This window comes from Urocitellus parryii, chromosome 13, assembly GCF_045843805.1.
Source record: "Urocitellus parryii isolate mUroPar1 chromosome 13, mUroPar1.hap1, whole genome shotgun sequence".
Taxonomy (NCBI): domain Eukaryota; kingdom Metazoa; phylum Chordata; class Mammalia; order Rodentia; family Sciuridae; genus Urocitellus; species Urocitellus parryii.
Genome location: NC_135543.1, coordinates 61,009,864 through 61,027,224, shown reverse-complemented (window position 1 = coordinate 61,027,224; position 17,361 = coordinate 61,009,864). Strand labels below are relative to the sequence as shown.

Here is a 17,361-nt window from a genome sequence, read left to right as displayed (position 1 = left end):
GGGCCACAAAGTGACCTGAGCCCTGGAGTCTGGTCTCACAGGTGTGTCGTTGGTAACTGGGGAAGAAGGGATTTTGAACTGACATCTATTGGGCTGATCCTCCAACATCCTTTCAGTGAGATTTTAAAACAGAGTTTTGTTAGCCTCCTGGGATCCTGACCTTCATTTCTAGCCGAGTCTTTCTGCCAGCGTCCCCTGGGTCCTAGTCCTGACCCTGCAGAAGTCACGTGGCGTCGTGGGGCTTTCAGAGGCTGACGGTGGGGCGTCTGCTTTATGTGTGTGGAAAGCGTGTACCAGGAGTGAGTCATCGTTTTGTCCCCCACAAACATTACCCTTGGTCAGTGCATTATTGACTTCTGGAAGTGAGATGGGAACTTCTAGCTCATTAAAACCCCCACGTCCCCGGCAATAAAGCCCTCTAAGTGGCTGAGCCAGCAGATTTATTTCAAAGTGATTCCGTTTGGAGGAAGGAAGGAATGAGTAATGCCTCCTTTGCCACCGACTCTTCAATCATTCATGAGGCCTGTGCCCCGCCCGCTCGAGGAGGCCGGGGTGGAAGGAAGCTCCGTCCACCTCAGGCCACCGCCGCCGGGCTCCCCGGGAGCTTTGAGAAATGAAGTTTGTACGACTCTCTTCCTAAGGTGGAGGCTGTTTTGAAAACCATGGGCATTTTGTCGGGTGTGACACGTGGATCTCAGGCCACCTAGGTGTGCACCGTGGGAGCCTAGCAATTGCAGCAGGCACACTTGGGTGGCATCAGTGGGCCTGGAAAGACCCGTGGCAGACAGTTGCCTCCTCCCGAGAGTTTTGGGCCAGCAAGCAGGGACACTGCTTGGGGCTGCCCCAGCCACCAGCTCTGCAAGGTCCAGCCGTCTCTCCAGCGTGCTCTTTCCCTCCCTGGGGACACGTATTTTCTTGCTGCTATGTCATCTCCTGGGATTGCCCGGGGTGGCCTAGATCAGTGACAGGCAGTGCAGAGAAGACAGTTCACAGGACGGTGTCATTGGAAGTAAAATTGGGCTTTGGGTTTTGCACTCTTGAGGAGGTTTCATGATCTGGAAACCGCAAGCCAGTGTGCGGGGGAGGGGGAGAGGGGAGGAAAGTTAACAGGAGCCCTGGAAGAATCCCAAGAGGAGTTTGCAGACCCTGCGGGGACAACAGTGGAAGCACACGTTGATGTCGGTGGTCTAACATCTGTCTGTGTCCTTGCAGTTCCATTCCCTGGCGCCCATGTACTACCGAGGGTCGGCCGCTGCCGTGATCGTGTACGACATCACCAAACAGGTGAGAGCGCCTCCTTTAGGACCAGGGGCCCTTGTGGTGACATCCCTGTCTCGGGGGACCCCAGCAGAGCTGGCACTGTTGAGTCTTGCCAGGAGCCTGGGACGAGGCCTCCTAGTGGGTGGTCAAGGGCAAGGACCCTCCTTGAGCGTATGTCACCCGTACCTGATGAAGCGTCTCAGACTCACCTCTAAATCAGACCACAGAGAACCTCCCTTTCTAAACACTGGACCGTCCACTTGTAGATATTGTCCCCAGATCTTGTCTGCTGACACTGCCTCCAGAATGTCAGCATTTTAAGAAAAAGTTTATCTCTCAGCTCTGTTTCATGAAGTCTGCGTACTTATTTTCTGGTAGCCTTTTGATCGTCCTCCTTTAAATGCCAAGGGCACAGGCGCACGCAGGTGCGTGTGCTGTGTTTGTGTACAGTTGTCACCCTGTCTCTAGTTTCAGTCACCCAAGGTCAACTGCCATCAGAAAATATGAAGTGGAAAATTCCAGAAAGACATTTCCTAAGTTTCAATGACTTCCATTGCAGTGCACGGTCGTAATCATCCCATGCTGTTGTGAATTTATAAATCAAACGTCGTCATGCACATGTAGGTGGAGGAAAATCAGGGTGAACACCTGGGCTTGGGACTACATGCTGTCAGGTATCCACTGAGGGTCTTGGGGTGCATCCCCCACAGATGAGGGCAGTGTGTACAGAATTCAGGTGCATGTAGTTTGGCAGCATTTTCCCCACTTTCCAGACAACTGGATCATGACTTCTTCCCCTGAAGTGCCACTCAGTGTTCATGGCCCTTGCTCTAGTAACACTGTGCTGTCCTGAGATCTGACCCCTCTCCTGTGACCTGAGGGACGGTGGTGAAGGCCCGCGCAGGCAAGCGGGCTCCTCCACCAGAGTCAAGGCCGCAGCTGTGTTTGTCGGTGCTGGGGCAGAACATGAGGCCTCACACCCCAGGCAGGCTCTCCCCGGGAGCCACCTCCCAGCCCCAAGAGCGTTAAATCTAGGCTATTTATAGATAAACGACTGCAGTGATTGTCTGAACCTCACCAGGTGTTAATTCTGGAGAAAGGCAAACTGCCATAGACTATTTAGGAATCACGTAGCTAATGTTGACTATGAGAGTTTCTTAAAAATGTTGGTCTCCTCTAAATTATGGGGAGATTGCGTTTGTCCTTGGCCAAATGTCACATTGGTGGGTTGGCTCAACAACTGCCTTGTGCTCTGGTCTAGGATTCATTCCACACGCTGAAGAAATGGGTGAAAGAACTGAAGGAACACGGCCCAGAACGCATCGTGGTGGCCATCGCGGGGAACAAGTGTGACCTCTCAGACATCAGGTGAGCCGGCTCAAGCCTGTGCACAGGGCTGGCCCTTTGCCCTCCTCCCTGCCTGGCTGGGGGTTCTGGCCTCCCCGGGTGATGACACAGTTGATAGCTACTCACTTGTGGTGGTCAACGTGGTCAAGGAGAATTGAAGCAAATCTGACAGCCAGGAGATGAGGAATGTTAAAATCCAACCCAGGTGGAGCACGGTGTAATCCTAGTGACTCGGGAGGCTGAGGCAGGAGGATCACAAGTTTGAGGCCAGTCTCTGCAACTTAGTGAGGCCCTAACCAATTCAGTAAGACCCTGTTTTGTAAATAAAATATAAAAAGGACTGGGGATGTGGCTCAGTGGTTCAGCACCCCTGGGTTTAATCCCTAGTACAAAAAAAAAAAAATTAAAACCAACAATCCATATGCAGCACAGTCACATGCCTGACCCCAGGTATCTCTGTAGTGTTTTGTTGACGTTTTTATTGCTACGATCTCCATTAATAGTCTCATTCCCACTAACGATTTTAGCAACACGTTCGTATGGAAAATGACCATTTGAATTCTTAATACTTTCCGTAGCATCCGTGCCTGTTTTAATTCTGGATTTTAACCTAAGCATATAGTCTGGTCCACAGAACATTGCTGTGGGGTTCGGAGGTCTGACTCTGGGGCATTTCCTAGGAGCACAGCTTACGCGATGGCCCCCTGTGACGTGGGTCCTGTAGCTTCCTTGGCCTGGTGCTTGCTGTGTTAGAATACCTGAGGCTGGGCACTATAAAGAAAAGAGGCTTATTAAGCTTTGTCTGGAGGTTCAAGAACGTGACAGTGGTGTCCTGGCAAGTGTCCCGTGGCTGTTGCATAACATAAAGGGACCAGCTGTGTGCAGAAGGGTCCCTTTGGTGACACAGGAGCCACGCAGAGCTGGGGCCAGTTTCTCTCTTCACAGCCCTAACCCTGCGGGAGCTGGCTGAGGGTGCAGTGGGCACTCCATTCACCCCTCCCTGGGGTGGTGCCCACTGTCAGTCAGCCTCGCCTCTGAAGGGTCCCACAGCTCAGCCCCCCCACATGGGGACTGTGCCCCTGGAGCACACGCAGTCACATCCACACCAGAGCCCACAGAGAGGGGTGCAGGGACCCAGTCCACACGGTTGGATTTTGAAGCGGCTCCCTCTAGCCTAGTGGGTGAGCTGTTTAATTATCTGAATGGGATTAAGAAGGGCTGTGCGGTGGTCCCCCTGCTTCCACGGGGACACAGTCCACGGTCTTCAGTGGGTGCCTGAAGCTGCAGGTGGCACCCCATTTCTCCTATCTATACATCCTCTGGGAAAGCTTATTTACACAGCACAGCAGAGGACCCTAACCACGGATGGAAACGAAACGCAACGATCATAACCTGTGATAAAAGTTATGCAAATGTAAACCATTTTTCCTGGAATCTTCTACTTCATGTTTTTGAACCCACTGGGGGGGGGCGGGGGGTCTGCTGCATTGGACTGCGTGGTCCCCACTCTTGATCTAATTTCAGGATGTCCAGTCGTCGATTTTCACAAGGACAGTTATGTCAGGCTTCTGGTTTTGCTAATCCAAATTTGACCAAACCAGAGTTAAATAAGCAATGAAAATGGATCTTGCAAAGGTCTGTATCACGGCATTTGACAAATTGCTCGGCTGCTTTGGGATTTCAGAAGCCTTATATCACGTTGCATCTTGTTGGTTTATAGTAATAGCCATAAACCCACTTAATTGCCTGTTTTCCTGGGGGTTGGACGATCCTCAAGCTCCCTGGACTGAGTTCAGATGTCTGCCGTCTTTGCTGTGATCCGGAAAGGCTGCCTGGCCCCCACCTGCAGGATCACTTTCCGCTCGCCCTGGGAGCAGGGCAGGGCAGTGGCCTCGGCTGGAGCAGGGTCCAGTGGAAATAGTTCCCAGAGGAATGGCCTTGGTGAGGGCTCATGGTTATGTAGAGCTGGCGTCCAGTTGAAATGGGCATTTGCCGGCCAGCAACATCTGCCTGGGGCAGCGGGGCTGCCTTTACCTCTGGTGGCCAGGACGCCCAGCCTTGGTCTTGGTCTCCAGAGATCCTGGCTTGGTATTCTCTGGTTCAAGTTCAAAATATTGAAGCAGTTAAGAGGCCCCTGCGGCTCAGGGAGGGCTCTGTCACAGGGTGGCTCCTCAACCAGGGAGACGGGCCTTGCCACCAGCACTGTGGACACTCACCTCTTAGCCAAGGCCGCCCTGTGAGCACTGGCACTGTGCCCTCCTCTGCAGCATTCTGGTGCCCAGCGGATTCCTGCCTGGGCGGTTGTCAGGATCCCTGGCTGACACGACCCACCGCCTCACTCCCGACTGGAGATGCACTCACAACCCAGGTCCTGTGGGAGAACCCAAGGCCACCCAGTCTTGCCTCCAGGGCCGACGTCAGGGCTGCTGATCCACAGCCCACAGTCCCAGGTAGTGCCCTTTCTGCCAGGTCTCGCACTGACCTCTTGTCAGGCACAAAACCATTTTAGATGGCATTTGTTCTTGGCTCATGCAGCAAGGAAATTGCTCTGTGATTCTCCTTCCACCTCTGATTAGGTCAACGAGAAAGTCTAGTTTGATCCTTGTACCTTTAAACAATATTACTTACAAACAATAAGTTAAATTGAAGTAGTTTATGAACCACAAAATCCATAAAATTCTAAGTGTGTGGCTCAGTAAGTTCAGTACTCACAGAGGTGACTCTAGAACCTTCCCATCACCCTACAAAGAGTGTCACGCCTATTGGTTGAGTCACAGGCACCAGGACAGCTGAGCACTGAGAGGACGCAGAATGGAGGACCCCGCGTCCCAGAGCCAGGCGCACTGTGGTAGCCAGGAGCAACCAAGGCAGTGGGAGAAGAGGCCCTGGGATAGCACGGAAGTGACCCTGCACAGCTGCGCTCAGCTGGCTGACAGAGGAGGGACGGGGAGGAAGGCAGGAGAGCCTTTCCCACAGGGAGCTCCGGTGGTCCAACTTCACAGGCAAAATGAAAACAAATGCCAACCTATGGGTCATGGATTTTAATGTAAAACCATAAAACTTTCAGAAAAACTCCCAAGAGAAATTAGGATCTAAGACTAAAGAGTCTTTTTTTAAAAAATATTTATATTTTAGTTGTAAATGGACACAATACCTTTATTTGATTTCTTATGTGGTGCTGAGAATTGAACCCAGGGCCTCGCTGAGCCACAACCCCAGCCCAGGCTAAAGAGTCCTTAGACTTGACACCAGCAACATGCCCTTGCCAAGTGATAGGACTGTACAGAACTTGACACCCACCAGTGGACACAAGGAAACCTGGGAAGACAGCACGGGACGGGGTCTCAGTGCTGACATCTTTTCTTGATGGTTTTGTGAAATGTGTCCCTGTTGGGAAACTGCAAAAGTGCAAAGAATCTCTTGGTATTATTTTTGATAGCTGCTTGTGCATCTATATTGCCTCACTAAAAATTCAATGAATAAAAAGTTTATTTAGATAAAATAGTAAATGTTGGAACAGTGGTTTGTGTGGTATGTCTACATATGCACGTTACATACACACCCTTGTACATACAGCAAAACTCAGAGGGGCTATTGCCGGGTTTCTGTTCTCGAGACTAAAAGGCACAAGGATCACTCCAGGAAAACTGGGCTAACTGGGCTGTGCAAAATAACCACAAAAGAGACTCAAATACCTTTTTCTTTGGGGTCGCTGAGACGGGCTCCTCTGACCTTAAGGGTCCACAGGAAGAGAGAGGGAGAGCACACATGCTGACCCCTTTTATTAAAGAGAAGCTATTCAAGTGAGGCCAGGGGTCAGGTTTCAGGGGGCTGAGTCTATCTTCATGATGTCCACTGTCAGCAAGTTGACTGACACCTGGGTAGGCCACACTCAAGGGCACAGTAAGAGAAGGGGACACACACAAGGCACTTCCACGGAAGATTCTATCCTAAACAGGGCAAGGGGTTATATTACAAAGCAACAGTTGAGCATAGCTTCACCCCTGGGGCTGTAGCAAGACACCCATGCACGAGACCCCGTCCCTCAAACCCAAGAAGGATGGGGAGAGTTCTGCCACATTTCTGTGACTGAGCGCCTCAGCACCCAGCCGGGGAGTAGGATCCAGTCACGTGCATGTTCCCCTGAAGTTTTGTGAACACATTGAGCCAAGCTCACACACCAGTGTGCAAAGGAAACACAGGAGAAGGCTATGACACTCCCTCCAGGAGCGGGACATGGCTCAATGGTTCAGTGCTTGCTGGGCTGGCCCTGGGCTTGATCCTCAGCACTGCAAAACAAACAAACAGAAACCCAAGGCAGCAACCAAAGCCTCCCACCCAGGCAACAGGAGGCCCGCCCTACGGTCTCTGCCCCAAACACATGAGACGGGAATATTCCAGGAAAAGGTGGGGCCTGTGAGCCAAAGGGCCTCTGTCCGTCCGGCGTCCCACGCAAGACAGGGGCGATGGCCAGCTGGTCTGTCTGCTGCAGACCTCCCCTGGCCTGGGTTTTCTGGGGAGTCAGCCAAGTCTGCAAACCTCCCAGGCTTCATTCAGAGCTTGACCTTCTTTTCCTCTAATCCCCAAGTGCTTTGCTCTCCTGTAATTCCCAGAAAACAGTATTTTCATCAGGGTTGCAAGGGACTCGTGTGTGTGTGTGTGTGTGTGTGTGTGTGTGTGTGTGTCTGTGTGTGTGTGTGTGAGAGAGAGAGAGAGAGAGAGAGAGAGAGAGAGAGAGAGAGAGATCTCACCCATCAGGCTCTAATGGCACAGGTCTGTCAGCTGTGGGAGGAGCTCTGCCGCCATGTGACAGGTTCTGGGACAGGAGTGGCGCAGCCTCTGAACCGGGCTCCACTGTTGGAGGCATCTGAGTGCACAGTGCCGGGCAGAGGAGGAGCCCGCTCAGGGATCAGTGTGCATCGTGTGCTTGCTCCCGAGGACACAGGTGGAGGGGCCTGTCTCCCAGCTGCTGGGCCAGCGGTGATTAGATCTCAGAATCTGGAGACTTGTGTGGGCATAAAGCCGTCAGGGAGCAGACCGAGGAGCTGGCACTGCTCCCGCCGGCCTGTCTCGCTCCCTGCCCGCAGTGTGGCCAGGGGTCTCATGGAAAAAAAGCCTCTCAGAAGGGCTGGGAGCCTGGTCCTGGGCCTGGCAGGAAAGTGGGGCAAGTGAGTGCCGAGAGAGAAGAAATGGGTGACCTTGCCTCTGGGCTTTAGAAGGTTCATTAACTTCCGAATCCACAGGCCACTTGTTAAAAGTTCCAGGATCCAGCTCCAGAGGCTGTCACTCACACAAGAGGGAGGCAGGGAACTCGGCCATTTTTAGTGATCCTTTGACAAGTGTCCACAGATGGGACCAGACGCGGAGAGCATTGCCTTAGGTGAGAGGAGAGGGTGGGAGAGAGAAGGAGGCCGTCCCGGATCTAGCCCGGCTCTGCCAGGGGCTCTGACTGCAGGCCCCACCGCCTGTCCTCTCTTGTGCCCTACAGACCCCGGGAGAACTGAAGCAGGCCAGCACTGTCCAGGCCCACAGCAGGAGCACAGCCCAGCTGCCCCGCCCCTCTTCCTGGGGCTCTCACCTCGATGGCCCTCAGGGGAACCAGCCGGGGCTGGTCTGCCTGCCTCTGTCAGGATGAGGCCCCGCAGACTGCAGCCTGACACCCAGCCCCTCCCTGGTTGTCTTGGGCACAGGCCAGGGATTAGGGTCACCTGGCCGTGCAGTGTCCATGAAGGGGCAGCAGGTACTTCAGGAAACATCTGCTTGGATTGTCAGAGGGCCAGGACCTCCATGGGCAGCCTCTCCCTACCCAGTCTTCAGCAGAATGACCCTTCACCCTTCCTCTGGGGTCAAGGTCGACTCTGTGAGCAAGGCTCCACTCATAGCCGCCACCACAGTCCATCTCCTGGGGAAACTGCTGCCCAGCCCTCCCAGAGCAGGCCTGTCCCTGTGCCCAGGCTTGGCCTCATCTCCTTGGGTCCACACCCTGCACTGGGCCTTCTGGACTTCCAGGTGTGGGCTCTTCCTTGGGGCACTGGCCTTTGTCCAGTGCATGCTCCTGTGAGCAGCTCCTCACACTCAGGGTCTGTGGGCACTTCCTGGTTCCATAGCGTGGGGCTGTGAGTCAGGAGGGGCGAGGGAGGGTGCAGGAGACGGCCAATGGAGGGCATCAAGCCTTGTTTGTTCTGTCTTCCTGGGGGAGTGGGGAAGGCCTCCCAGCAAGGCTACAGGCTGGAGCTGGTCCTCCTGGGCAGCCTGGCTTGTGGGTAGCCCTCTGCCAGGACCCCAGCTCCCAGCAAAGGCAGCCCAGGAGGCCCTGTGGACACCGGTCTGGCCTCTTCCCTGTCTGAGGAGTGGACTCATGGTCTAGGGACTTATGTCAGCACTGGGGTGTCTCTAGCTCTAAGGGGGGACCCTTGGAGTGCTGTCCCTGAGTGGAGAATGTCCCTCCTGGACTGGAGGCTGTGGCCAGCCGAGGGCAGGGAGAAGGGGCTTTGTCCCACCATCCCTCGGTCATTCAGTCAGGAAACCTGTTTCTGTGGCTCAATAACAAGAACAGAGGAGAAGGATCTTTTTTTTTTTTTTTTGGTACCAGGGATTGGACTCGGGGGTACTTGACCACTGAGCTACACCCCCAGCCCTATTTTGTATTTTATTAGGGACAGGGTCTCACTGAGTTGTTTACCACCTCGATGAATTGCCGAGGCTGACTTTGAACTCGTGATCCTCCTGCCCCCGCCTCCCAAGCCCCTGGGATCACAGACGTGCGCCCCTGTGCCTGGCTGGAGGGAAGCAGCTTTGGGAGGAGGTGGAGCAGGGGGTGAACATGGTACGTGTGATAGGGAGGGTCGTTGCCTTGCTGGCTGAGAGGTTAGGAAGGGCACAGGGAATGGGTCTCCAGTGGCCAATGTGCTGGACAGGAGGGCTCCTGCCCCTGCTTCCCCTTCACTCAGAATGGTGGCAGCTGTTGCTACCTGTTGGGCACCGTCTCCTCCAGAGCCTGTGGGGCCCTGGGCTCTTGATGCTTCAGGAGACACCACTAGTTGGAGATAGATAGGACACCCGTTTGCCAGCCTTTTGGCGGGCAGTGAAAACTGTCTGAATTCCTGGGGGCTGTGCAGCTAACACCGGGCAGCACCTCTGTTGCTCCACGTTTGGGAGTGATGCTACATTTTCAACAGATTAAAAACATATTTGGAAATACACATTTTTATTTTGGCGGAAAATAAGAATGATATTGCTTTCACGTGATTCCAAAAGGTATTCTAGTCTTGGGAGTGGGCCAAAAATGGACATAGGAAATTTTTTATTACTAATTACACAAACCAAATAACAGAATTTGAGATGCTGGATAATAAAGATCTGATGTATCCCAAATGTTAGAAGGTACGCGTTGGAGCACGTCGCGGCTGACCACTGTTTTGGAGGCCGCGTCACGGCACCTGGCGCTTTCTTCTGTGACACTGAGGCACCTGGGCCATGCCCTGGGTGTGTGCCTCCGGTGGAGATCGGCCCGCTCCTGCCTGCCCCGATGCCCTGCCCAAGCTGGGTGCCCCTGCTGCTTTCCAGGTCGGGGAGGGCGCCAAGGCTGCTCCTGTGCCCCGTGTTAACCACGAGGAAACCAAGCCCAGAGCACCTGGGGGGAGGGGCAGTCATGTGTTCCAGAGCCTGCGATCTTGACCTTCCTGCCAGCCTGCGTCTCATAAGAAATAAAGTACAAATGGGACCCATGACCAGCAGTAATCCCCAAGCCAGCAAGAGGGGAAACGGAGCCCGTCTGATCCTGCTGGGGGATTTGGAGCTCCCTGCTCTGTCCAGGGTTCTCTGGCCTCTTCAGGACCAGCCTAAACTTCTGCCTGGAGAAAGGCTGTTAAGGAGCCAAGGTACTGGCCAAGGCCCCCAAGAGAACCCTGTTTTACTTTCATGGAATCCTGCACGATTCCAAATGCTGGTGTTTTCCATGAGAAACAGGCCACACAGGCCTGAGACCGGAACCTGATACCAGGGCGGGGCTGTGGTCAGCAGCTCCCACACAGGGTGTTAAGCAGGCAGGACCCGTGGGAACCGACCTTCTTCCGGGCACCCAGGACAGGTGAAGGGCTCAGATGATTGAGGTGGGTCATGGTCCAGTCAGACTGTTTCTGTGAAGGTAGTAATTATTCTTTGTTCTTTAAAAGAAAACCATTTCAGTTGTCATTCCACTGGTGGGTAAACCAGTTCATGTCGTAAGCACTAGCATTTTTAGCAGAGATTTGGTTCTTCTCAGTTGCCTCAACCCTGTGTTAGTTACACAAATGTTTTTTGCATAGTTAGGGACAATACAGACTGGCGGGAGCTTAGTGAGCTCTGACTGCCCACCGGGTGGGTGCTGGGGAGGGAAGGCTGGGAGGCCCTGCATGTGGTCCCCTAACCTGCCTCTGAACACTCTACTCTGATGGGATGCTGTGGACGACTCCCGAGGTGTCGGGCTGCAGTACCTTAAGCCAGTGGGATGGTTTTGATGGACAAGGGTCCCACTGGGCACTCAGCTGTCTCTATTCACTGTGACCGTGTGGCGCAGGCTGGCTTGGCCGGTCTGTTAAACTTGACCTTGAACAGGGCTGTGCCTGGGTGAGAGTGAAAGCACAGGGGGAGTTTTAAAGGAGGCGTTCTGTCATGTTCCAGGAGAGAGGTGGAATGTTAGTGCCTAGCCACTGCCAGGATGGAACTCTGGAAGTGTGACATACTGCTGGAAGCCACCAGATCTGTCTTGGGAAAGGCTCAAGTGCATTGTCCTTGCATTCTTCTGCCTGCAAGATGGGACTGAGCAGCAGATGTCTCGCCGTGTCCTTCACAGAGTTGCCTTGGCTCAGAGGTCCAAACTCTCGATTCACAGGGTCTGGTTACTAGTGGGTAGAGTGCAGACTTCATCAGACCCGACACTTTGCAGTCCACCCCCTTAGTGGGCAGCGGGTGGGAGCTGCTGGAATGTGGGGCTTGCCCTTGAGACGTCTGATGGGGTAGTTCAGGAGCACCAGATCCTCATGCCTAGCCAGCCCCAGATAACTGCTGGCACAGGTGGTCAGCGTACTCGCTCTGGGAAACCAGGCCCCAGGCTGTCTAGAAGGCTGAGTCCAGGGGGACTGCAGGGTCCTGGTCCTCCTCTGTCCATCTCCTTGTTCTTAGTATCCAGGTGTTTTGTTTTTTAACTTGGGTGTTTGATTTTCTGGGAAAACAAGGACTTTTCTGCGTGCTCCAAGGTACCTGGAAGCATCTTGGCAGAAGTGGGCACTGCAGTGAACCCTGTGAGCTCTGGCGCTGTGAGGCCCTGCCACTGCTGGGTGGAGTCCTCTGCACGCTGTGGCTGGCGGGCAGTGAAGCTCCCTCTTGGCCAGTCTACGTGCGGTCCTGGTTTTCGTGGGAATTTCCTTAATTGCTAGCCGGGTTGGTAAAACCAGGATTATCCTGAATAACTGTTGGAAGAGAGCATCTGCTCTTTACCTACACACAAACCAACTTGAAAAAACATTAGAAATTAAGCTTTTCATGACACTAGTAATACAAATTTATAATACCCAATGATCAATTATTGGCATGTATATAGTATAAAATTTTTTGAAGACTCGCAAATCTTAGGAATGAATTTAGCAAGAAATGAGCCAAATATAAATAGATAAAACTTTCCCATAGGGCATAAAAGAAGACTTCAGTGGAAATGGGTACCTCTTCCTTGGATACAATACTCCACTGGAGTATTGTAAAAATGTCCATCTGCTCTAATTGATGTGTGAATCTGCTAAGGTATCCATCAAATAACAAAAATGACTCTTGTAAAAGAGGTTTTGTAGAACGGTCCTAAAATTCATGTAGAAAACTAAACATAGTGTTGAGGGGGAACTTATCCCTTCAGATTCAGTAGTAAATTATTGACAGCGCTGCCGAGACCGGACCAAAGGATCGGCAAAGAGCCCGGAGGACCAAGAGGTGGGGAGAAATAGACAGGGAAATTAGTTTATGATAAAGATGATACTTAAATCAGTGTAAAAAAGGAGTAATCAGTAATATTGGGACGATTAGCTAGTCACAGGCGAAAAATCAGACAAGATAAATTCAAAATGGAAAAAGATTCAGATGTCAAATAACAAAACTATTAAAGTCGGAGAAGACAGGCGAACTGCAGAGTTGAGCTTGGACGAGGGTGACCCTGCACCATGACCTCAGTCAGACCCAGGACCACAGAACCACTGAGGAAAGTGGTGACATTGACAAGATGGAGGCTTCCCTGTGGCAAAAAATACCCAAACAAGGTCCCGAGACAAAGGACAGGCTGGAAGGGTGTGGAAAGGCTGGCCGTGCAAGGGCACCTTCACGGATCAGGAAAGGGCCTCCAGAGTGGGTGGCTCACTCCACGGGTCGCCGGGCTCCCCTGCTCCCCACCACCCTGGGGTCGCTCCGAATGGACTTCAGAGTTTTCTAATCAAGAAAAGATTTGAGAACATGAGGCTGCTTCCTCTTGGGGTCCTTTGTGGAAGCCAGCGTGCTTGGCAAGTTGGCTGGCAGTTCCTGCCCCTGTGTGGCAGAGTAGTGGGGACCCAGATGAGCCCTCCTGGGGCGTAAGGTGGCAGTGGACTCCGAGGAACCCGATAGCCCCCGTTCTCTGCCAAGCATGTCTGCCCAAATCTTGGCTTTTGTGGGAGGGCGCAGGAGCCAGTGCCTACTGACTCGGCTCTGCACTTGAGAAACGCTGACATGGGGCCTCCCCTGTGGGCAGGGCCTCTACTGTGGGCAGGGCCTCCTGCGGCAGTTCACAGTGCCCACTCTCTTGGCACAAGGCGGTCCTACAGTGGTCAACCACCCGCTGGCAGGAGTGGGGGCCTGGGACCTGGGGAAGTGCATGAGGAGGACGCTCAGTGGAGGAGGGGCTTTCCCTGGTCAGCACCTGGGGCCTGAGCCTGGCCACCTCCCCAGTCAGGTTCTTACCTAGGCCGCCTGTGCCTGCCCCTGACCTCACCCCGGTGCTGGACAGCGTCTTGCTGGTGGATGGAGTGGAAGGAGCTTGGTAGGGCTGAAGCAGCCTTATTCCACCCATAACCCAGCGGGCGGACGCTCCTCCTCGCAGGTAGGACTTCAGGAGCCCCTCCTGGGGCACCGGCTTCCTTCCTGCAGCCATGGTGCAGGAGGAAGGGGACCTGAGCTGGCCTGCTGTGAGAATGTGTCAGCTGCAAGCTGCAGGGGACACCCATGCACAGCCCAAGGACCCTGGGGCGACACAGGCCTGTCGAACCTCCTAGAGCCCCTATTCCTCCCAACATGGTGTCCAGTGCCTGTGCCTGACCGAATTCCAGCACCAGCTGCCCAGGGTGGGAGCAGACCTCACAGGTCGAGGGCTCGGTCCCACCAGGTGGCCCCTATTTCCAATGTTCAGGAACTTTCTGCTCTGCCACAGCGAGGAAGCACTGGCAGACTCCCGCGTGGTCGCTGCTTGGCTGCTGTGATGGAGGGACTCTCGCTGGCCCTCCTGACTCTCAGGAACCGCCAGCTCCTCAAGTGTTTCCACAGCCGGAACTGTGGCCTGGTGATGTCGCGCAGTGGGGAGGCCCAGGGTCGAAACCTCCATCACAAGAAGCCAACCAACAGAGACCAAAGGACACCAAGGATTCGAGTCCCGCAGATCCTTAGTGGCTTTATTTGCCATGCCCAAGTCGGGCAGGAGTTTGGACTGAAGTGGTTTGGAATGCCCGCCCACCCCGGGGCAGCTACACCCTGCCAGGGACAAGGAGGTGAGGCCGGGTCCGCCTCAGTGGCCACAGGGCAGACTCTACAGCCGTCTCTGGCTGAGACCTGGAAAGTTCTCTTCTCGTATGATTGGGGTCCATAAGGAATCTGAGGGCCAATGTAGAATCTTCTCAGTAACTTTATACACCAGTCGAGACCACGTCGGCGGCCTTTGAAGGCAGGGAGAGGAGGGTCGGGGTGCTGCCCCTGAGTCCCTGCCCGGTTCTGGCTTGGTGTCTGCCCTGTCTCCTTCCCACAGCCGTCCTTCTGGTCAGTGGGTTGTCTCTCACTTCCAGCCTCAGGAGGGCTCCAGGTCCTCCTTCCCCCTCCCCCATCCATTTAGTGCACCTGCATTCCTGGAGCCACCCTGTCACCTCCTGTTCTTCAGAGGCCACTGGGTATGAGACCAGGCTTGAGGGGCCTCCTGGCCACCTGCCATGATTCCCGTGGACCTCTCCCAACAGACACCCTGAACTCGGTCCACCTGGATCCCAGAGTGTTCCCTCTTGAAGCCACCGCGGCACCCAGCAGAGTGGGGTGCAGAACCCACCTTTGATGGTACCTGGGGCTGGGTGCTTGCTCCCCCCACCTCCACCCCGTTCAGCTGTCAAGGTCACCCGTGAGGTGACTCCTCCAGGGCTTCTTCCCAAGTCAAAAGACACCACTTTCTATCCTCTGATTTTTTTTTAAAAAAATAGTATTTTAGCTGTCGATGGACTTTTACTTATTTGTTTTTACGCCTCACACATTTGAGGCGAGTGCTCTGCCTCTGATCCCAGCCCGGCTCCAGCCCACAGGTGCGTTTTGTGTATCTTTGCTCTAAGGTGCAGGCTGCAGAAGGCAGGGTCCCACGTGGTCCCCGCCACGTGCAAGAGGGACGGCATACAACGGCTACCGGGTGAATATTCACTGAACAAATAAATGAACTTCCATAGCATAAAAACTCTGTCCTTCTCTTGGGGGGTCCGCAACAGCCTCTTCACACGGAAAACAGAGCTGTCCATCTCTCTGAGGCTGTTCATGTAGGTTGAGCGCGGGTCCTGAAGCCTTCGGGGGAACTGCCTGGGAGAAGTGAAGGCCTCAAAGGGCCAACCACGTGGTCACACAGCCACTGTCACTTCCGGAGCCTCAAATCATGTCACATATTTCCTCTGGTTTGTGAAAGATGATACACTTGTCCCTTGTCATCCTAAGGTCACCCAAGTCTGGGTGCTCAGGTCCCTGTGTGGAATGAATGGCCTGGGTCTGCAGAGAACCTGCCCACGTCCCCTGTGACTGAGCGGCCTCTGGATCGTGACCTCGCCGTGTGAATGCCAAGGGCAGTTGTCACGCCACGCCATTCGGGAGTTATGTTGCGGGGAAGCCTGTGCACGTGCTCAGTACAGGCACCGTTTTGTTTTGGATATTGGGGATCTGCCGCTGGTCAAATTCGTGGACTCAGAACCTGTGGAGGGAGGGACGGCTGTGTGGAGTGGGTGCATGGGCACCAGTGGGGACGTTCTGATGTCAAATCACGGAACAGGAAAGGGAAACTGAGGCCAGCCTTGGCCAGTGTGGTGCTGGTGTGACAGCATGCCCCGGACCCATCCATTGAACATGGACCCAGCAGCTCTCAACTCAGGGGCCCGGGAAGTTCCGCATCAGGACACCAGCAGGTCTGGGAATTCTGGCTTCAAAATGCACCCTGAATGCCTTGTCCCCTTAAGGAAATCCTTCCTTTTCACAGATGGAAGGTCCAAGAGGCCAAAGGGACCCAAACCCACCCTCTTACAGAGGCATTAATCCCAGCAGTCAGGGTGGGACCCCAGGGCCTAATCTCCTCATGCAGTTCCCACCTCGTAGCTTTGCTGTCATCATGGCTAAATTTCAGCGTGAGTTTTGCAGGGGACAGACATTCAAACCACAGCACAGCCCTGGCTCTGAAGGCTGAAATGTACACCGCCACCCTCTCAGCCATTTCCCCCTGAACGTGTTCTGCTGGGGACAAGGAGCACGGGTCCAACATGCCTCCCCCATGCCAGAGACCAGGCTTGCCACACCTGCTAGGTGATTGTCATTCTGTAGGAAAACCAAGCTGTTCCCTTGAGCAGTACCTGGGGTCACCTGCATTCATTCCCTCTGGGTTTGCCCTCTTCCAGGGAGGTCCCCCTGAAGGATGCGAAGGAGTACGCCGAATCCATAGGTGCTATCGTGGTCGAAACCAGTGCGAAGAACGCCATTAACATCGAAGAGCTCTTTCAAGGAATCAGTAAGTACCTGAAACCATGTTTTCAGCCCAGCTTGCGTTCGGTGCTGGAGGAGCCAGGATACCGTGTAGAGCTAGCTCCCAGGCAGCCCCTCGCTCTATTGAGCAGATCTGATGCTGTGCAGATGAAGCCCACAGCTGGGCACCTGTCAGAACCCACATCTGCTGTGCCCCTCGGTTTTGTTTCCATAATTCTGTGCTTTGTCCTGTTCACCTACGTTTTGTGAATTCAAAGGAAGTAGCCCTGTTTCCAAAGTCAAATGCATATTAATTTAAAGGTATGTATTGATCGCATTTTAAGTTGGCACCTTTAGGAAACGAAACATGAAACAGAACCATGAGGTCTAAAAGTTCCGGTCGCCGGCTAAACCCACTAATTTTAGGTGAACAAAATGAGGGAACCTTCTAGTCATTTCTTTTGCCTGTTCATTGTCCACAAAAAATAACATCTGCATCCCACATGACCTGAACCTGGGCGTGAGCAGAGAGCCACTCTGTAAAGATCTTCCTCAGCGGATGTGCTGATTCCTGGGAGGGGACAGCCCACCTGGTCCCCTGCGCTTCTCTTTCTTGTGATGGTTTCCCATGTTAACCTCTCCAAGAGCTGCTTCCCAGCTGACCTTCCCACTCACCTGTCTGCAGTGGCAGGTCCCCCTTCCTCAACTCTGTTCCTGACATTCTGTTCTGGCTCCTGCCACAGAAGTACCTGCTGATAGGGGGGGTGGGGACACTGAACTCTGGGCGCTGTCCTGGCCCGG

General features: G+C 53.8%; 1 protein-coding gene across 2 annotated transcripts in view; it reads left to right on the top strand.

The window, feature by feature from the left end:
- Positions 1 to 17,361, top strand: part of Rab31 (RAB31, member RAS oncogene family) — an 87,432-nt gene that overhangs the window by 59,597 nt on the left and 10,474 nt on the right. For both annotated transcript variants that reach the window (XM_077792232.1, XM_026412446.2), the window contains exons 4-6: positions 1,213 to 1,284; positions 2,522 to 2,628; positions 16,497 to 16,606. In XM_077792232.1, coding sequence (XP_077648358.1) covers positions 1,213 to 1,284; positions 2,522 to 2,628; positions 16,497 to 16,606 — 289 coding nt within the window. The remainder of the gene's footprint in view (positions 1 to 1,212; positions 1,285 to 2,521; positions 2,629 to 16,496; positions 16,607 to 17,361) is intronic.